At 56.3% G+C, this 20122-nt stretch overlaps 1 protein-coding gene across 3 annotated transcripts; it reads left to right on the forward strand.

The window, feature by feature from the left end:
- The first annotated feature begins 565 nt into the window (after positions 1–565).
- Positions 566–18078, forward strand: Ppp1r9b (protein phosphatase 1 regulatory subunit 9B). 3 transcript variants are annotated; one of them, XM_026386778.2, is made up of 10 exons: positions 566–2443; positions 6400–6532; positions 8448–8571; positions 10509–10613; positions 11634–11769; positions 12302–12454; positions 12530–12583; positions 15604–15833; positions 16163–16259; positions 16443–18078. In XM_026386778.2, exons 1-10 carry the CDS (start codon positions 1070–1072, stop codon positions 16494–16496), a joined length of 2460 nt encoding a protein of 819 aa, XP_026242563.1. In that variant the 5' UTR covers positions 566–1069; the 3' UTR covers positions 16497–18078. The 3 variants fall into 3 exon arrangements, with proteins under 3 accessions (XP_026242563.1, XP_026242564.1, XP_026242565.1); XM_026386779.2 differs by having other exon boundaries at positions 8451–8571; XM_026386780.2 differs by lacking the exons at positions 15604–15833; positions 16163–16259; positions 16443–18078 and adding an exon at positions 12719–12789.
- Positions 18079–20122: the final 2044 nt, after the last annotated feature.

A 20122-nucleotide genomic window follows, 5' to 3' on the forward strand; every position in this document is an offset into this window, starting at 1 on the left:
GTCCAGTTTCTGAGATTCTCTTTCACAAGATTTGGAGAAGGGCCTAGAAATCAGTATTTTTACCAGTCGCCCAGCGATTTTGATGCTGATAGCCCTGAAGCACTTCGAGGAGCCCTAAGGACTTTCAAAGAAATGATCTTTTGCCCCTCCCCACCATTCCCTCCCATTGGGGAAAGAGAGGGGCCGCACTGAGACCACCGTGGCTGAGTTGGCTCTTCCCAATTTAAATGGCAGTGCGCCTATGCGGGTCGAGATAAGCCACAGAGATCGGGATAGAAAGGCTAAAGAGAACTGGTCATGGTCTAGGGACAGCGGAAGGTTCCCAGCCAACCATAGGCAGGGGAAGCGAGACGCTGGGGTGGAGGGAAAGGGGAGGGCTCACAGGCTCCGGCCCCGGAAATCCGATCCCTTTAGGACCCAGAGGTGCCAGTCCCCCAGCGGCGGCGGCGAGAAGGGCAGCCGCTCGGTCTCCGGCAGCCGCGGCTCCGGCAGAGCCAGAGAAAGACCGAGGCTCGGGGCGAGGGGGGGAGGGAGGGAGGGAGGGAGGCGCGGCGGAGCGGCCCGGCCGGCCGAGCAGCCATGGGCGCTGGGGTGCCGGGCGCCCGGAGAGCCGAGGCCCCCGGCTGGAATGGGGAGCGCCCGCGCCGCCAGCCCCACTGACACCGCCTCGGACGATGTGAACCGGCGCCGCCGCCGCTGCTTCGCGGGCTGGGCGCGCGGTCCCAGTGGCCCCGGCCGCCGCTCTTCTAATTTGGGTGGGGGCGACCGCACCAGGCCGCTTGGGCTTTTTAAGGGGGGCTGGCTGTCTTTGGCAGCTTGATTGGGGGAGGCGACCCACACAGGGCGCTCGGAGATTTTTTTTTCTGTTTCTTTCTTTCTTTCTTTTTTTTTTTTTTTTTTTTTTGGAGCGGGGTTAACTGTTTTTGGCAGCTCGGTTTCTGGAGGACCCTGAAAAAGGCCTTTCGGGGTTTCTTTCTTCGGGGGAGGGGGCGGTGGTCCCGACTTGGCCGGCCGCCTGCTGGAGGGGGGCAGCGGGGAGCGGGGGGATGCTAACCCGGCTCCCCCCACCATGATGAAGACGGAGCCGCGGGGGCCCGGGGGTCCCCTCCGGAGTGCCTCACCGCACCGCAGCGCCTACGAGGCGGGCATCCAGGCGCTGAAGCCGCCCGACGCACCTGGGCCCGACGAGGCACCCAAGGCGGCCCACCACAAGAAATATGGCTCCAACGTCCACCGCATCAAAAGTATGTTCCTGCAGATGGGCACCACGGCGGGGCCGCCGGGCGAGGCGGGCAGCGGCGCAGGCCTGGCCGAGGCCCCGCGGGCGCCCGAGCGCGGCGTGCGCCTGTCGCTGCCGCGGGCCAGCAGCCTGAACGAGAACGTGGACCACAGCGCCTTGCTCAAGCTGGGCACCAGCGTGTCCGAGCGCGTGAGCCGCTTCGACTCCAAGCCCGCGCCCTCGGCGCAGCCCGCGCCGCCGCCGCACCCGCCGTCCCGGCTGCAGGAGACGCGGAAGCTGTTCGAACGGAACATCCCGGCAGCCGCCGCCGGCGACAAGGAGGCCGCGGCGCGGCGGCTGCTGAGGCAGGAGCGCGCCGGCCTACAGGACCGGAAGCTGGACGTCGTGGTGCGCTTTAACGGCAGCACCGAGGCGCTGGACAAGCTGGACGCCGACGCCGTGTCGCCGACTGTCAGCCAGCTCAGCGCCGTCTTCGAGAAGGCCGACTCGAGGACCGGCCTTCACCGTGGGCCCGGGCCCCCCAGGGCCGCGGCCGCAGGGGCTCCCCAGGTCAACTCGAAGCTGGTCAGTAAGCGTTCCCGGGTGTTCCAGCCACCGCCGCCGCCGCCCGCCCCGTCGGGGGATGCCCCTGCCGAAAAAGAGCGCGGCCCGGGAGGGCAGCAGCCTCCGCAGCACCGAGTGGCCCCCGCCCGGCCGCCCCCAAAGCCCCGGGAGGTGCGCAAGATTAAGCCGGTGGAGGTGGAGGAGAGCGGGGAGTCGGAGGCCGAATCAGCGCCCGGGGAAGTGATCCAGGCCGAGGTGACGGTCCATGCGGCCCTGGAGAATGGCAGCACCTCGGGAACCACAGCCAGCCCGGCACCCGAGGAACCCAAGGCCCAAGCAGCCCCCGAGGAGGAGGCGGTTACAGTGGCAGCGCCAGAGAGGGGAGTGGGCAATGGGCGGGTCCCGGACGTGGCCCCAGAGGAGGCAGACGAGTCCAAGAAGGAGGACTTCTCGGAGGCGGACTTGGTGGACGTGAGCGCCTACAGTGGGCTCGGGGAGGACTCTGGGGGTAGTGCCCTGGAGGAGGACGATGAAGAAGACGAGGAAGACGCGGAGCCCCCCTATGAGCCCGAGTCGGGGTGCGTGGAGATTCCGGGGCTCTCGGAGGAGGAGGACCCGGTCCCGAGCCGGAAGATCCATTTCAGCACCGCGCCGATCCAAGTGAGTGAACCCCCTGCTGCCCGCGCCGCCCCTGCCACGTGCACGCGGTCGCCCCCGCCTCGCCCGCGGGGGTTTGGCAGGCTGAGTCAGCCCCTGCCACCCAGCCCCCTTCCCAGAAGTTCCCACCCTGAGGGGGGCGTGGGGGAGTTCCAGCTGTTTGTCAGAGGGAGGCGATTTTCGATTTTCGGGTCTGTGACCTGGCGACCTGCCCCGACCTGCCCTCAGGTTCCTCTGCCTGCAGCCCCGCCTAGCACCAGCAGAACCGGCCCTGCCCCGTATGGGCTCTGGGACACCTGCTTTCCCTTTCTCTCCCAGACATTCCTTCCTCCAGAGCCTGCCAGAGGCTGGGACTTGGATGATGTGAAAGGGCGTGGGTGTCCTCAGGAGTCACTCCCCACAGATGACTTGTTCCATTTGGAGAAAGAGGGGTCAGGGGGCTTAGAAACACTTGCTGCTGTCCCCTGTAGGGGAGCTAAGTCTGGTGAGGGTGCAGGGAGTCAGAAACTTTCCAAAACAAAGATGCAGGGGACTGGACGGTGTCCCTTCCTCCCTCCTCCTCATCTGTACTCCCACCCCAACTTTGCAGAAGTGAAAGAGGGAAGCAGGTCGTGAGGGTGAACTGGGCCATGGACATGTGACTGAGGCTGAGGGAAAGACCCTGGCGCTGGGGCTCTGCTCCCTGGGGTCTTTGCTGGGCTGGCTTCCCAGGTCCCTCATTGCAAGGGAAGGGAAACTTCGTGTTACCCTTGACGGGGAAGGCCTTCTGCAGACCTTGAAGGAGAAGGGGTGGGGCTGGGAGATCCCCAGGGTGCCTGGCAGAGGCCCACAAGCCTTTGCTCTTGGCTGCTCCATAGAACAGACTCCAGTGGCCTTAGCAGGCCCCAAATGCTCTTGCCACATTCTTTGAGTACCCTGACAGGAACTTCCCCTTTTGGGGGTCTCAATTTGCACTCCCATCCTCACCACCACTGTTGGTAATTGGTTTGTGGGCTGTGCCTGTGCTCTGAGATCCTCAAAGTAGTGCTGGTGAGGAGGGGATGTCTCTTGGGAAGAAGTAAGAACCCGAGCCCCCCACCCCACTGCTCTCCACTTTTGTCTGGCACATTCAGCCTTGATGTTTCTCACCACCCCAGACTCATCTGTGCCTGGCCCCAGGTCTGCCCAGTGGAAGTGTCCAAGTCCTGGGACTCTCCCTAGCCTGGACCCTGCCCAGTTTTTACCTTCCCCAGCCAAGACCCATCTGTTTGCTTGCAGTTTCCATAACTACTCCTGGACACTGAAGCTGCCCAACTTTTTCTCCCTGCTCAGGGTTCTCACCCTCTGCCCTCTCTCACCTCCCAGCCTAGCAAGAGCCTAAGTAAAAGGTTAAGGGGAGTGGCTGTTATTCTCCTCCCAGGCCTGCCCCTTGCCCTGGCTCGGACCTTAGGATCCTTTTCCATCCCCTGTCCCCTCTGAAGGCAGTGGGATCCTGAAGTGAGTGAAAGATGTGGTATTCTTGGGAGGGAGTCAGGAGGCCCCCACCCCTGCCCCCACCAGCAGTTGGAAGCCCTCAGAGATGGAGTGAGGTCTGGGCCTCTGTCTATATCTGACACCTTACCCTGATTTTTTGGTAAAAAATAGCACATGATTTAGAGCAGTGCTTCCCAACTCCCTAGTGACTGTGAGACTGGCCTCCCTGCATGAGAGCCAGGGCACTATGTAGGCGCTGAGTGACTTTTGGCTATGCTGGGGATTTCCTCCTATCCCCCCTGATGCAGGGGCCGCAGGTTCCTTCTCCCTGCCCCCAACCCTGCATTGATCCTGAGTCCAGGGTTCCCTCTCCCTCCAGTGACCCAGTTGTTGCCCTTATGGAAGCAGAGTATTCCATGGATGAATGTAGTTTCAGACTGTTACCTGGGTGGTGGGACTGGCCCCAAGGCCATTTGATAGGAGGGGTTATTGGGTTGGGGGCTCTGAACCTGAGGCCTGGAATTCCTGCAGGGGGCAGGATTTGAAAGGTGAACAGGCACTGGGAACTGTGGCACATGTCTGTAATCCCAGCAACTCAGGAGGTTGAGACAGGAGGATGGTAAATTGGAGGCCAGGCTCAACAATTTAGTGAGACTGTCCGCAATTTAGGGAGACCCTGTCTCAAAAAATAAAAAGGACTGGAGATATGTCTCAGTGGTAAAATACTCCTGGGTTCAATCCCCAGTTAAAAAAAAAAAAAAAATGAACAGGTTTGATGAGCTGAGGAAAGACAGGAGGGCAAGACCCATGACAAGATGGAAAGGTGTGTTAGGGGTTGCAGTGGGATGTCTGTGGTGGTAGTGGGGTAACCAGGAAAGGAATGGAAGACCCTCTCCCCTGGAGCAGAGGTGAAGGGACCTCAGATGCAAAAGTGAGTCTAGGTTTACCGCAGCCCCTGTCCCAAGGCCTGAAGCACTTGTGTGATGGGAACAAAGTCACTGGTCACCCACCTGCAAGAGCCCAGCTGGTATGGTCCCACCCTGTCCAGCCACTGACTAACCCTTGTGACTTGGCCAGCGGACCCAGCGTCTTGGATTATATGTGGAATGGGTGTCCTTTTCCTCCAAGGGGCTTGGGATTCTGACAGATGTTGGGAAAACAGCCCACTTACCACTGCACAGTGCCAGATGATCCCCATGGGCCTGATCCTGAGTGCCTTTCAGGCTGTGAAATTGAGGGCATTGGACTAAGTGACCACATAGGCCCCTCCCAGCTATGCTTCTATTTAGTCCTATAAGTGCCCCTCCCCCTTCCATCATGCCAGGGAGCCTCTGTGGTTGGGGGTGGGGATGACATGGAGCAAGCCCAAACAAAGGCTGGGACACAAGTACCCATGGGGCCGGCTCCTAGAGCAGAGGGGGCCCTGGCAGGGTCCTTGGGGGAGACGCTGTCCCACTGCAGCTCCTCAGGCCCAGCCAGCTGCTAGAGCTGCTCCTTCCCTCCCCTGTCCCCACTTGGCTCCAAGTAGTGCCAACCTGTCAACGCAGGCAGTGAAGCCAAGCAAGTCATGGAACCCCAAACAGTGCTCATTACACTCCCATGGGGGCACCCTGCCTGTGACCAGAACCAAGCACTCCCACAGAGCTCCTGCCCCTTCTCTGGTCCTTTGAGGGAAGGGGGGAGCTGGGGAGTTCCCCTTGACAGAGAGACCTAGGAGGAGAGGGACAGCTGAGAGACACAGAGGATACCATGGCACAGGCAGAGAGGCTGCCCCTTCCCCAGGATCCCTGGTCCTCTCAGGGCATGGGTCCTAGGGTCTCTCCCTGGGTCTCCTGGTGCACAGGAGGCACAACTCAGCAGCCAATCCAGAGGGACACAGGCCTGGGCGTAGGAGCCAGCTTTTGCCTTTGCTGTTGCCCCTGAGGGCCCCTGGGGTTGGAGGGCCTGACCTTCTCCATAGGAGTACAAAGGATCTTTCCTGCTTCCCTCCCCTACCCCCAGTCCACCTCAGGTAGGGCAGAGTGGGGTCCTGTCTGCCTCTCCCATCACTCCCTCCTGCCCCCACCCCACATCTGGCGTCCTCCAGCACAGTCGCCATCCTTTATCCCCGCTCCTCTCCCTCTTTGCTCAGCTGTTCCCATCTTTCTGTCTTTATGTCCACCCTCACCTGTCTGTCCCTTGGGTCTTGTCCTTCGCTCTCTCTCTGCTCTGGGTGTCTAGGTTCTTGAGCCTGACAGTCCCTCCAGTAGTGCCCGTCTGCTCTGCACAGACCTGCTGCGCTAGCTCTGGCTGCAGTGTGGCTGAGGCAGGCTGGGTGCCTTTCTTTTTTGCCCCCGCTTCAGGCTCAAGAACTTTGCTCAGAGCCGGGGTCATCCCGGGACTGGGGGATGAGGATAAGGGAAAGGCCTGTGGCAGGAGGGGAGCAGGGGGCATCAGTGGGGCTCAGCCTCTTCATGCCAGCTCTGCCCTGGCCCTCTTGGGGCCTCTGACAAGCTGCCCTTCCCCAGGTATTCAGCACCTACTCCAACGAGGACTATGACCGGCGCAATGAGGATGTGGATCCCATGGCGGCCTCTGCAGAATATGAACTGGAGAAGCGGGTGGAGAGGTTGGAGCTGTTCCCTGTGGAGCTGGAGAAGGGTGAGAGGCCTGATCTAGGCCACCTGGGCTCACCTAGGCTCCTCTCTGGTGCCAGCCTCCGAGCAGTACTCCGGGGCTCTCACAAGTATGCTGGGCTTCTCCTCCAACTTGGGCCCTTGGCAGCCCTATCTGGCCTCCCTCACGAGTGCCCCACAGCTGCTCATGCACTTCAGCCCAGCGGGGGCGCTCCCTGCCCCACTCATCCAGTTAACAAACCACCATTTGCTGGGCCCTGGGCTCTGTTGGAGGGTTGGTGGTGGGCCAAACCAGGCTCCCTCTCTCAGGGAGGTGTCCCCTCAGGGAGACAACAGGGAGTAGACATAGATGAGCAGCCACTGTGTCCTTAGGAGTCGTAACAGGTGGAAAGAGAGGGTTGCTACTGTAAAAGCATTTAACAGAACCTGCCTAGAGAGCGGGCCGTGCCTAAGGGAGCAACACTTGAGTGAGCTTGAAGAGAAGGAACTCAGGGGGTGAGGGAGAGAGAAGAGGGGCTTGGATGCATTTTCACAGTGAAAGCAGGAAGGGTGTGAAGACAGGGCCCCCAGACCATGCCTTTTCCCTGGGATGGACTGGGAGCTATTGCAGGGCATGGGGAAGGTATTCTAGAAGGAAGACCACATCAGCTGTGATGCAGGATCAGCAGTGAATGGAGAGACCACTGTGGCATGGACCAGGTGTCGGCAGAGCAGGGGTGGGGGATCAACAGGGCCTGGTGGGCTATGAGGGGGTGGGGTGCTTCCCAGGTCTGGCAGTAGGAGGGTGGTGGTGCCAGTCCCTGGAGGAGTGTCTGAGGGAGGGAAGGTCACCAGGTTGGATATCAGAGACCCATGAGGTAGACCAGACCACTGTGGCTGAGGAAGTAGGCAAGAGAAAACAAGGTTTTTGGTCAGTGAAGCTCTGGGTATAGATGAGACTGCTTGGAGAGGGACCAAAAGGATTAAGGCCAAGCCCTGTCACAGACCCCATTCCAGCCACACACTTTCTCCCTTTTCATTGAGTCTTTTTAGTTATGCATAACATTAAGACTCACTTTGATATAATAGTAAAAGCATGGAATACAATTTGTTCTATTAAGTCCCCAGTACTTGCCCTTTCCCTTCCCTCTTCCCTTTTTTTCCCTATCCTCTCTCATTACTAATCTTTCTGCTATTTAATTTTAGTGTTTTTTAAATAGTGTCTTGTGGGTATACACAGTGGTGAGATTCACTGTGGTCTATTCATATAGGAACATAGGAATGTTAGGTCAGATTCATTCCATTATCTTCCCTCCTCCTTCCAACTCGATCCCCATCATCTAGTCCATCCATCTCTCTTGTATTTTAATGGAATCCCCCAGTTCCCCCACCGTCTCTCTCTTTTCTGCCCTTACTTTGGACTAGCTTCCACATATCAGAGAAAACATGCAGTCTTTGACTTTTGGGGTCTTGGCTTATTTTGTTAGCACCATAGCCTTCAGATCCATCCATTTATCAGCAAATGCCAAAATTCCAGTCCTCTCTGGTTGAGTTACACTCTACTGTGTGTATATATCACAATCCGTTCATCTGTTGAAGGGCACTAGGTTAGCTCCATAGCTTAGCTCTTGTGTGTTGTGCTGCTATAAGCATGACGTGGCTGCATCACTGTAGTATCCGGCCATGTGCTCTTATCTGCATGTGTAGTAGTCTCTCACTCCCACTGCCCTTGGCACACTCTGTTGCCTGTGAGCTCTTTAAAAGGGGCAAAGGGGAGGGAATGAGCCAAGTGCCATTCTTGGTGTCCTGGCAAAGAGGGGTGGACAGAACCATGCCCCTGTCCCAGTTGGGGGACGTCCTCTAAGCTTGAGGACTGCCTTCTGGAGGGGAGTTGTTCCCTAAAGTGAGGGTTCAGGTTGAAGGATGTCCCCCTGTCCCTGACATCTTGCCCCTCTGTCCAGCAGACTCCGAAGGTCTGGGCATCAGCATTATCGGCATGGGGGCTGGGGCCGACATGGGCCTGGAGAAGCTGGGCATCTTCGTCAAGACTGTGACAGAAGGTGGTGCAGCCCATCGGGATGGCAGGTACCACCCCCAACCTCCCCACTCCTGTTAAACCCCCTCCCCAACGTCATCTGTGGAACAAGCCACTGTGTGGGGGGACAGGCTGTTCCTGGGAGCTTGTGCGCTCTGTGTGGTTCAGATGTTTGTGGAGCGCTGTGCTGCCGGGTGCTGTGCCTGGCCCCAGGGATGCACAGTGGACAAACAGATGGGAACCCCTCGCTTATGGTGCTGGCATTCTAGAGGAGGCTTGATGAAGATGGTGACTGTGTGTCTTCTTGTGTGTGTTGGCATTGTACTGGGAGCATGGGCTGTTTTTCTGGGTACGTTGGGGCATTTCTTTCACCAAATAAATTCAGTGTGCCTGGCTGTCCGTGGGCTGGTGCCTGGCCCCACGCGGTCAATGTTGAGAGCCTTGCCCTCAGGAAGCAGGCAGTGTAGTAAAGGGGACACCAGACAAGGACACACAGAAAGTGGCAGAATGGAGAACATTATGTAAAGGTAGAACACAGGAGGCTTGATTTCTCTGGGAGTCAGGGAAGGCCTCCTGGAGGAAGTGACATGGGAGCTGAGAGCTGAAGGCTGGATGGGAGTTGGCTAGGCCCAGCAAGGGCAGGAAGTTCCAGGCAGGGGAGCAGAAGGCAGGCAGGGGGATCCTGGTGTTGGTGTGATGAGACCAGCTGGGGTGCGCTCTGGGGGTGGGGCTGCTCTTTGTCTGTGTCGTGTGTGCCTGTGCTGAGCATCTGTGGTGGAGGGTAAGTTCTGTGGGCCAGAGGGACCAGGGAGGTATCATGGAGCTCTGGGCCAACAGGGTCACATCTGTGCCAGCTCTTCTCCTGTGCTTATGCTGCAGGGGGGAGGTGGGGTGTAGGTGAGCAGTGCTGTTGGCACCCCCAAGGGAGGCTGTGAGAGCTTGGCATCAGGAGTCCTCGGTGGTGGCACCCCCAAACCCAGACCCTCTCCTGTGACAGATGAGCAGGTGTCTTTGTGAGGGCTGGCTGACCTTGGGGTCATGTTGGTAGAACATAGTTCCCCATTCAGAGGGTTTCTGCCTGTTGTGGCCCTGGTGGCATGGAGAGGGACAGAGAACAGAAAGGGTGACAGTCCCTGCTCTTTTTTTTATACCTTTATTTTATTTATTTTTCTGTGGTGCTGAGGATTGAACCCAGTGCCTCATGCGTGCTAGGCAAGCTCTCTGCCACTGAGCCACAACCCTGGCCCCCTGCTCTTTTATTTACCTTCTCTCCCTTCCAATTTGAATTTTCCAGATCCTCACTCTTTGTCACCTGCTGATTGGGGAGTGTGTGTGTGCATGAGTGTGTCCGTAAGCTCATGCCATGTGTGGGCTTGGGACCTGTGGGGCCAGCTGTTTGCTGTGTCTCCATTTCCATGGGGCGCTCTGAGAGAAAGCCTGCAGTTCTCCAGACAGAGGTGCTCAAGTCCCCACCGACCATGACATTCCAGGCTCCATCCACCATCTCGGCCCTGAGTGGAGGACAGGGCCTCTGGAGGCAGAGCTGGAGTGCCTGTAGGATGTACCTCTGTCAGTGTGGGTGAGCACCAGGGTGCTGCTCAGATCTGAGACTTTTGAGAAAATGTCTGGGGACTCAGGTCTGGGCAGAAATGTCCATGTAAGAGGGCAGCATAGGGCATGTATGCATGGAAGAGGTGAACTCTGAGGATGTCACACCACTCTGTTGAATGTGATGGAGGAGGGGGCAAGAGTGTGATTGTTACAGGAAGTGTACCTGCCGCCTTTCCCAGTCCTAGACACCTGTGTCTGGTTGGCTTGCTAAGGTCTTCCTATTCACCAGGTGGGCCTGGTCAACACCTAATCCCCTGATATCATGAATATTTTGCAGGTAGACAAAACACCTCAGGTTTCTGATGGGAGGGGTTCATCTCTGCTGCAGGGTCACGGTTCCCCTTATAACCCCCTTAACCAATGTCACCTCCCCTAGGATTCAGGTGAATGATCTCCTGGTGGAGGTGGATGGAACGAGTCTGGTGGGAGTGACCCAGAGCTTTGCAGCTTCCGTGCTCAGGAACACCAAGGGCCGAGTGCGGTGAGAGCCCAAGGGGTGGGGAAGGGTGGGATGGGAGCAGGCAGGAGGCTGGGCCCTCATGTGGCTACTCTGTCCACCTGCTCACTTCCTGTCAAGGTTTCACTGCAAAAATTTCTGTGTCCATAGTCCCCTGCTCCAGGCCTGCCTTACACCCTGAGCTCCCTGGCCACTGCTGGCCACCAATACTCAGGTTTCTAGGCCCCCCACCCATGCCCCTCCATACTGTCCACTTGGGCTTGTTCTCCTTTCCCCTGCCTGTCTCTGACTCACTCTTTAAAGAACCAAGGTGTTCAGGGTGAATGCCAATCAAACTGGGCTCCTCTCATCTGCACTTCAAACCACCCTTCCAGCTTGCCCCAAGCAATCCTGGGAAGATTGCTCCCTGAACCCAGAAACCCAGGGATTAGGTTCCAAATTCCGTGTCCATTTCATCTCTGGCATAATATTTAAGGATCACTCCCTTCCCCCTACAAGAGGGGCACTACCCCCAGGAAAGGGTGGTGGAGAGAAACAGGATGTGGGTAGCCATGGGAGGAGGGGCTGGTGCCTGGAAGTTCCACTGTTTCCTCTCCATCCTAATCTTCAGTTAGCATCATCCCGCCCCTTCCTGAAGTTCAGGGACTTGGAGCCAACCCAAGACACACCTCCACAGCCCCAGCCCTCCCGGATGGGCCAACTTTGCCATTCCCCTGCCTCATTTTTCTCACATGGTAGTGAGAGAGCCCCCTATGCTGGCAGCTCCTGAGCTTATGTCCTCTGCAGTCCAGCCCAAAGTTTGGCTGATATCCACCTCCCATTAACTGGCTAGGAGGGCTAGTGGACCTTCCTGCCTCCTCTGGGAAGGAAACTCAGTAAGGCCCCCGAGTTCCTCCATTCATTATTAACACTTCAGCCTCTGAACTCAGCCTCTCATTTCACCTCCCCTGGGAGGGCCTGGGCCTGGAGAGGGGAGCACTAGCAGGGAGGATGCTGGCATTACCAGCTGAAGATAGGCAGGGGATGACACTGGTGCCCCTGCAGGTTTATGATTGGCCGGGAGCGGCCGGGAGAGCAGAGTGAAGTAGCCCAGCTAATTCAGCAGACCTTGGAACAAGAGCGATGGCAGCGGGAGATGATGGAGCAGAGATACGCCCAGTATGGGGAGGATGATGAGGAGGTAGGGACTCCGGGCCTGCCTGGTGGCTTGGTTGCCCTCTGCTGGCCAGATGAAGCAGTACAGACGTCTCCTCCTAGGCTTTCTCAGGCCTGGTAAAGAAGCCCAAACCCCTTGTGGAGCCCTGGTCTGAGGGAGGAAAAGCAGATCCTTCACTCAGAGAACCCCTAGTCTGATGGAAGAGTTACACCCTTTGTCTTCAGAGAGCCTTCCTGGTCCCTCGAAGAGTCCCCACTCTGAGCGTAGGACATAGCCCCTGACCTCAGGGGTCCTAATCTAAGGAGGGAGACAGGTGCAGACCTCAGGGGACCCATACTGTGAAGGGCACAGTATGGGCTGTTTTTCAGGGTCCTAGTCTTATGGGGAAACTACCCCTGCCTTCAGGGGACTCCCTGGGCTATTGAGGGAGGCATGAACCCACCCCTGGCCAGCTCCAAGTATGACATGGGCAGACAACTACTGGTCTCAGCTCTGGTCACAGGTTGCTGAACAGCTGGGGTGGGTAGGGCCCACGGCCACCTGTCTCCCTTCACAGACAGGGGAATATGCCACTGACGAGGATGAGGAGCTGAGCCCCACGTTCCCAGGTGGCGAGATGGCCATCGAGGTGTTTGAGCTAGCAGAGAATGAAGATGCATTGTCTCCTGTGGACATGGAGCCTGAGAAGCTGGTGCACAAGTTCAAAGAGGTAGGAGGAGGGCCCAGGGAGGTGGCCCTGGGTGGTGGCCCTGCTGAGCTGAGTACCACCCCCTCTGCCCTGCAGCTCCAGATCAAGCATGCTGTAACCGAGGCAGAGATCCAGCAGCTGAAAAGGAAGGTGAGGGTGCATGTGTGTGCAGGTGTGCTCGTGTGTGCGTCTGCATGTGTGTTGAGGGGCAGGCCTGGGGGCCGGAGGGAGGATCCCCCCTCACACCTGCAGCAGTTGACACCCGTACTCCACCCACGGCCACAGGTGCTCATGGAGCAGACTGCTGTGAGGTGAGGGAATGCAGACTGAGAGCGCGAGCTCGGACCCCATCTGCTGCACCGTTCATTTGCCACTCTGGGCCTCCATCTCCTCAACTGTTAAGATGGGGCAAAAATGGGGCCAGGGTTGTGGCTCAGTGGTAGAGTGCTTGCCTAGCATGCATGAGGCACTGGGTTCGATCCCCGGAACCATATAAAAATAAACAAATAAAATAAAGGTATTGTGTCCATCGACAAAAAAAAAAAAAAGATGGAGTAAAAATACTAGCAGCACCTAGGAGCCTGGTGAGAATTAAATGAGATAATGCACAGTCCCTCAGACAGGAGGTGATCAGTCAAAAGTCAAGTGTCAGCTGTTACAGTGGAGCAGCTAAGTTGAGCTCTAGATGTCTTGGTTTGCATTGTCCAACACACTTCCTCCATGTACAGGCCAAATACACACTACCAAAGGAACACACACTGATATGTGCCAGCCTTAACCCAGGTACATGGTACTCACAGACCCAGACACCTAGACACACACACCCTCTGCAGAGTCCTAATCACAGGACAACGCACCTGTGCTTCCTATGACATTCTACCCAAGGCCATTAGCAAGATACGTGGACCCACTGCCCTTGAGTGCTCTGAGACACACTGGTGTGACCATCATTTAGAGCACCTGGCTTGGGACATGCATATTTTTACCTGAGCAAGCATCACAGATGCTAATGCTGACAGCACCAGCTGGTGACATGTGACATACAAACATGCATATGTCCATGCACAGATGCTTACAAGAACACTGGGTGCCAGCACTCTTGCAGGCATAGATACACAGACTTCATATTGAAGGAGTTGCACCCCCACAAGTTTTCTAGTTTGGGAGAGATGGGTCTACAGGGGCCACGTGGACCCAACACACCCAGGTACACGTGTGCATTCACTCCCACTTGTGCGTGGAGTGGGCAGGATGTAAGTGGCTGAAGCACAGCAAGCGCATTCCTCACAGGGAGACAAGCTGGAACTTGGAGGCTGGCTCTGGGAGAAGGCTGTCAGGCTGCAGGGCAGTCATGTGGGCAGGCTGGACTAGAGTGGGCTGTGCCCAGCAGTGTGCCATCTTCCCTCTAAGGACTCTAGCCTTGGCTACAGATGACAGGGGGCTGTGCAGTCACTGGGGATTTTCAAAATGTCACTGCTCAAAAAGTGGGAGGATGTGAGGGTAGAAAGGACTTGGAGGCTGGCAAACTGGTTGGAGGCCTGGGCAGTACCTGTTAGAGTGGTCCAGGACTACCCAGATACAAGTCAGGGGTGTGGAAAGGAAAGGTGGGTCAGAACCTCATTTCCAGGATTGAGGTGACAGGCCATGTTCCTGGGAGTATGCAGGGCATTTGGGGGGTGGGGGGAGGGCAAGTCAGAGTTCTGTCCAGGGTCACAGAGAGCAAGAGGGCCTTCAGGTTTTTTTGGGTTTTTTTTTTTTTTTTTGTACTGGGGATTGAACTCAAGGGCATTTTATCACTGAGCTACATCCTCAGTCTTTTTTATTTTTGAGACAGGGTCTTGCTGAGTTGCTTAGGGCCTCACTAAGTTGCTGAGGCTGGCTTTGAACTTGTGACTCTCCTTCCTCAGCCTCCTGAGTCTCTGGGATCACAAGCTGTATTTGACCTAAGGGGCCTCCAATTTACAAACATCCATCAAGTTATTTCTAGATGGTTGACACTATTCCAGTCACTCATCATGATGGGCAAAAGCAGAGTTGGTCCGTGTCCTCATGCAGCTTAGAGTCTGCACACCAGTGACTGTTGTTACAAGCTGACATGGGACTCTGTAGGAGTGGACAGGGCTACTAAGCTCCTAGAGCAGAAAAAACTTGGCCCAGGTGAGAATGGGCCATGTTTTGCTGCTAGAGTCACAGGGAGCTTCTCTGGGGCAGTGACAGATGGAGTAGAGAGCATGGGTCAAGCTGGTGAGGAAAAACTAGCCAGAGAGAGTACATGCCATTCCCCACAGAAGGAACAGCATGTGCAAAGGCCCTTTGGCAAGTCTGAGGGTCTATAGGAAGACTTGTGTGGCTGGGGCACAGAGAACAAAGTAGCTGCTTCTGAGGTGACTAAAATGGTGGTACCTTCAAACAGGTGAGAAAGTCTAGAAAGGAGGCATTGGTTTATGCAGATGGGGACTCTGGTTTGGGGCATGGTGCCTACGAGGAGCTGGGAGATAGGACTGGAGCTGATCTCCAATAATTGGAGAGCTAGAAATTGGGAGTGAATTTGGGCTGAAGCTTGGGATTTGGGGCTCAGCACACAGAGGTGGTGAGGGAGGTGGGTCCCTGCCCCAGGTAGTATGCGTGGAGAGAACAAAGGCTGAGCTGTTGGGGACCAAAAGTTACCTGGGACCTGGGAGAGACTAGATAGTTCAAGAAGCCCCAGAAGCTTCAGCGGCCAGGACTACAGAAAGGACAGAGAGCAGTGATGACCCTCACCATTGCTGATGTGACATCTTTCACATCTTCCATCTCATCTGTGTTAAAAGCTCCCTTGCAAGCTGGTGGCGGGGGGCAGTGGTGGCAGTTGTCATTCCTGTTTTATAGATGGGAGGGCTGAGGCTTGAGACTGAGCTGTAAGAGCTAGTCAGTGACTAATAGAAGCCTCCCGCCTCCCTGGGAATGTGGTGCAGTGACAGGGACTCTGGCTAGGAACCCTGAGGCTGGGGTCCTATGTCTTCTCCCTCTGGGTTTCAGTTCCCAGGCTCAGCCAAGGAGAATAAGTAGTTGGGGGTCAGTGGGTTCCATATGTGCAGGAATCCTCAGGAGATTCTGGCCCCAGTGCCAGATGGGGATGCCCTTGAGCTCCCTCTGGCCCACACCAACCCAGGGCCACTCCTCCCTCTCAGCTGCAGAGCCTGGAGCAGGAGAAGGGGCGCTGGCGGGTGGAGAAGGCACAGCTGGAGCAGAGTGTGGAGGAGAACAAGGAGCGCATGGAGAAACTGGAGGGCTACTGGGGCGAGGCCCAGAGCCTGTGCCAGGCTGTGGACGAGCACCTGCGGGAGACCCAGGCCCAGTACCAGGCCCTGGAGCGCAAGTACAGCAAGGCCAAACGCCTCATCAAAGACTACCAGCAGAAGTACGTGGTAGGAGGCTGTGGGTCCTGGGCCCAGGAGTATTGAGTTGCCTTCAGTGGTAGTCCCTATCCCCTCCCCTGAGCAGGGAGACAAGGAGCACAGAGGTTGGAGAACCCCACGGTGGGGTACTTGGGCCTGGAATGACTAGGGCCCAGAGGCAGCGCAGGGCCAGGCCATGGAGACATTAGGTAACCTGGGACCTCCTGACCTAAGAAGCAGCACAGCAGAGCTGGCAGTGGATCTGAGGACAGGGATGCGGACCCTGATTCTTCCCTGGACAGAAGCCAGACCACATACCCTTACCCACCATCTGTCCATCACCTGTCTCCAGGGAGATCGAGTTCCTGAAAAAGGAGACTGCACAGCGACGGGTTCTGGAGGAGTCGGAGCTAGCCCGGAAGGAGGAAATGGACAAGCTCCTGGACAAGGTAGGCTCAAGGGTAACCTGGGGGCAGGGCTCTGTGAAGGGAGCAGCATGATTGCTCCAGCTAGCACCTGTGGACCCCAGGATGCTGCTGGCTGGGAGCTCAGGGTCATTTCCTCACTGGGGTGGCAGAGGGAGCAGGGTCATGTTTGGTGCCCAAGCTTGACCACCAATCCTTGTTTTCCAGATCTCAGAACTGGAAGGAAATCTGCAAACACTGAGGAATTCCAATTCTACTTAACAGGAATCATTCCTTGACCGGACAATAATAATCCCCTCCCATTGTCCTCCCTCCCCTGTCCTCAATACCCCACCCCACCCTCTTTCTGCCTGGGGACAGGTGCCCCGACTCCCCCTATCCTTCCACCCCACCTCCCCCCAGCTTCAGGGACCAGAGGGCCCATAACACAGGCCCCCTTAAGGTGGCCCAGGCAGACACTGGTGGCTGGAAGGGCGGCCTCCTTCTTGCCCCATAGGGCTGAGGCATAAAGGCCAAGGGAAGCTTAGGGCTGGCCTGGGTGGTGGATGGACACATGGACCTGCAGAACAAACTGCCAGACTTTACAACCTCCAGCCTTTGTCTCTGGACTGGAGTGGGGCTGAGGCTCTCCCAGCATCTCGCCAACTGGAGGCTGCTCCCTACCCATGGGGCTTCTGGATGCCCCTGGGCCTCTTGACTTGAGATTCTTTCTACCTTCTTGGCCCTTCCCTCTCCCCTATCATTGTGCTGTCTGTTGCATTCTGACCCTCCTGCTTGGGGGTGGGGGTTGCCTCAACACCTCCTGTACCTGTTCCCTATCCTGGGAAGGATAGAGCCCACCTCAGAGCCCAGCAGCTGGGCCTGGCCCTGCACTGATTTCTCATGTATCCTTCAGGGAAAGGGGAGTGAGAGTAGAGGAAAGTAGAGTCCAGGACACCTGGTCCCCAGCTCCCCTTTTCCTGGAAAGAGCAGCAGCCCTCAATTTCTCCTTGTGCCTCCCCTCTCCCAGGTGCCAAATAGCCATAACCTCCTCCTGAACTGTTCTGTGGCCTCTCTGGGGTCCAGGTTTCCTGGCCAAGCCTGGGAATGTCAGGGAGGAGGGGAGGTCAGCTTAGGGGGCCTGGTTGCAGAGACGCCAGTCTCAGGCAAGGGCAACACTTCTCACTGAAAAGCCAGGCCCTGCCCTTCGCAGCCCTGCCCAGGGCCACACTTGGAAGCCTTGTACTAACATCGCAGAGATTCAGCCTCCCTCCACCCCACCCCCGCTGTTTTCCAATGTTTTGACTGGAAGGCGAAATTTTACTACTCTTCGTTTTGGAGACCAGGGCTGCCCCGCTGGCAGCCTGCTTTCTAAGTGAAATCGACTCCGTTTCCCCCACTTCAACCCCAAATTGGGGCTTTGACCAAGGAGGTGAGACCCCCCCAAACCCCTCCCCTTTCAAAATCCATCTCGTTTTGCCACTTGCTCATGCCCCTGCCCCAAGCCTGGGTTTTTGTTCATTTTTTAAAAACAACCCCTTTCCATCCGTTTCTGCCTCTCCTTGTTCCCTGTAAATAGACCATTAACATCTATCAGTATTTCTTGCCCCTCTCTTTCCCTCAGACGTGCCCCCACCCCCGGAAGAGCTGGCTGTCTCAGTGCCGGGCCCCTGTGCTTCACCCGGCAGATGGAGGGGGCGGAGCCGGTGGGCGGGGCCGCGGGGCGCTTCCGGCTTCTCGGGCTAGCGGCCGCCCCTGCCCCGTCCTTGGAGGACCCCGTCTCTGTATATAATATATATATGTATGTATTGTTCCCGGTTTTGTACGGACCATGCCCTCTGTCAGGTCGTCCCCATAAAAGCAGCCCCCAGACCCTCGCTGCCTGGTTTCTTGATTCACTGGGGGTGGAGGGGTCAAGACCACCAGAGTTGTCCCGGATCCTGATGCACTTTCTGCAGAGTTCCCAGCCCCTGCAAACTGCCTTTCTGCCATCATTACCCTATCAGCATATATGCTTTTTGTCCAGTCCTCCTGGCGTTTCTAGACAGTCTGTCGCATCCCTTTTGCAAGGTCTCTAAAAAATCCAGAGGATGGGCTAGATATGATAAGGTGAACCCCAAGCCCTTCCCCTGAGTACTGAAGGAAGGGATACTCTTCAGAGGTGCCCTGTTTTAGGTCCTAGAAGGATCAAATATTTATTGGAGTGGGAAGTAACATGTCAGGGCAGTCTTGATCCTAGAAATGTCCAGTTTTCTCTCCTAGAGGTGAGCCTGAGAGGTCTTAAACAGCCCGAGTCCCCTGCTCTTTTCCAGCAGATCTGGCTGCAGCCTCCAGATCTGATACTAAAGGGTCATGAGTCCGATTCTGGAGTTCCAGGAACAAGCTTTGCTGAGTCCCAGAGGTGAAGGCAGAAGGGAGGGGCAGGAACTTGTGGCAGTTCCCAGTGCAAACTTCCCTTCCTTGATGCTGCGGTGCAAGTATGGGGAGAGAACCGAAGCTGGGTGCTTGTGTTCTTTGACTTGGCCCCAGTGGGATTCTCACTCTCCCCACTCTTTACCATAAGAAATAGAAGTGCCAACCTGAAGGGCCCTGAACTCAAATGACAGCTCCTGAGGCAGCTACTCCCTGTGGATGACTGTCACCCAGGTATCATTCATGTCAAGGCAAATTCTGGCATCTCATAACTACCCCTCTAAATTTCTGGTTTATATTATGGCCCATGTAGGACCAGTCCAGTCCAAACCTGATGGTTAAGGACCATTTCTCTCAGACCATCTCCTCCAAAGTAGATCATCCTGGGAACACTCTTGAGTGCTCTGGGGATACTGAAGACAGATCCATCCAGCATGATCCTATGATCATAAGTCATCCCATGATCATAGGTCACAGTTCCATAGTTAAAAGTCAAAACCCCAGGGCCACTGGAGAAACCTAGCCAATAAGTCCCAAGAAGTGACATGGCTGGGGAGGCAGACCTGGGGGTTTACTGAGGGTTTATGCTGGTCTATCTGGGGCTAATCATCCAGGGTGGAGTCCTGCTATCACCATCTGTCATGGGTCATGTGAGGGACCTTATACATATGTTCCAGAAGGTGGGCCTAGTAGCCACCTCATGTTTAAGCCCTTGAATGGCTGGGTGTATTGTGGCTCTGCTGTGAGTTTCTCAAGCCTGAGATATGACTTGCCCGTGAATTATCTCCATATTTGAGGCTGGGCCAGTTGGCCATGGCCAGGCCTGTGTGAAGTTTTCCACCTTAGCTCCCCTACCCCCCTTCTGATCCCCTACCCAGGTCACCTGCCCAGATCTTGAGAACTTGAGCACTTTTGTCACAACCCTAGCTGAGAATTGTCTCAGTTCCCAGCAACTTAGGCCTCATTAACAACATGGGTCCTTTCAGGTCTAACATATCCTCCCCCAGAATGCCTCAGTGTCCTTATATTCTATCACCACCACCCCCAACCTCTTGAGATCTATATGGGTTATATATTCAATCCCCCTACTCCAGATCTCAGCCTGTAAACCACATCCTCTTAAAACACTCCAGACACAGCCCAAACAGGCTGTCACCAGAGACCCTACCCCCTCAGCAACCCATGGCTGCTAGCAGATCCTATAAATACCCAGAGAGTCCCAGACTTCCACAGATCTCCTAGGATCTGCCCTCACCTACAGTTCCATGCCACAGACCCTTGGAGGCCTCAGACTACAGATATGGATGGGCCCTGAGGGAGCTTTCCTTCTCTAACCTTTTGGCCTCATGAATTCTAGACCCTTCTCCAGCTTCACCACCTGCTCCTAAACCACTTTCCTTCTACGTCTCTATTCCTTCTAAGTCTCTAGCTTCTCCAAGGTAGGAGGGTAACAAACACCTACCTTATGGATTTATTGTGAGGATGACATTAATAAT

Source organism: Urocitellus parryii, chromosome 7 (assembly GCF_045843805.1).
Source record: "Urocitellus parryii isolate mUroPar1 chromosome 7, mUroPar1.hap1, whole genome shotgun sequence".
NCBI classification, from domain to species: Eukaryota; Metazoa; Chordata; class Mammalia; order Rodentia; family Sciuridae; genus Urocitellus; species Urocitellus parryii.

Bases quoted from the DNA above. Each gene is read 5' to 3' on its own strand.
- Ppp1r9b (XM_026386778.2), top strand. From the start codon at position 1,070: ATGATGAAGACGGAGCCGCGGGGGCCCGGGGGTCCCCTCCGGAGTGCC. The intron at 12,455-12,529 runs GTAGGAGGAGGG...TCTGCCCTGCAG, and splicing joins TGGTGCACAAGTTCAAAGAG to CTCCAGATCAAGCATGCTGT. The intron at 16,260-16,442 runs GTAGGCTCAAGG...CTTGTTTTCCAG, and splicing joins TGGACAAGCTCCTGGACAAG to ATCTCAGAACTGGAAGGAAA.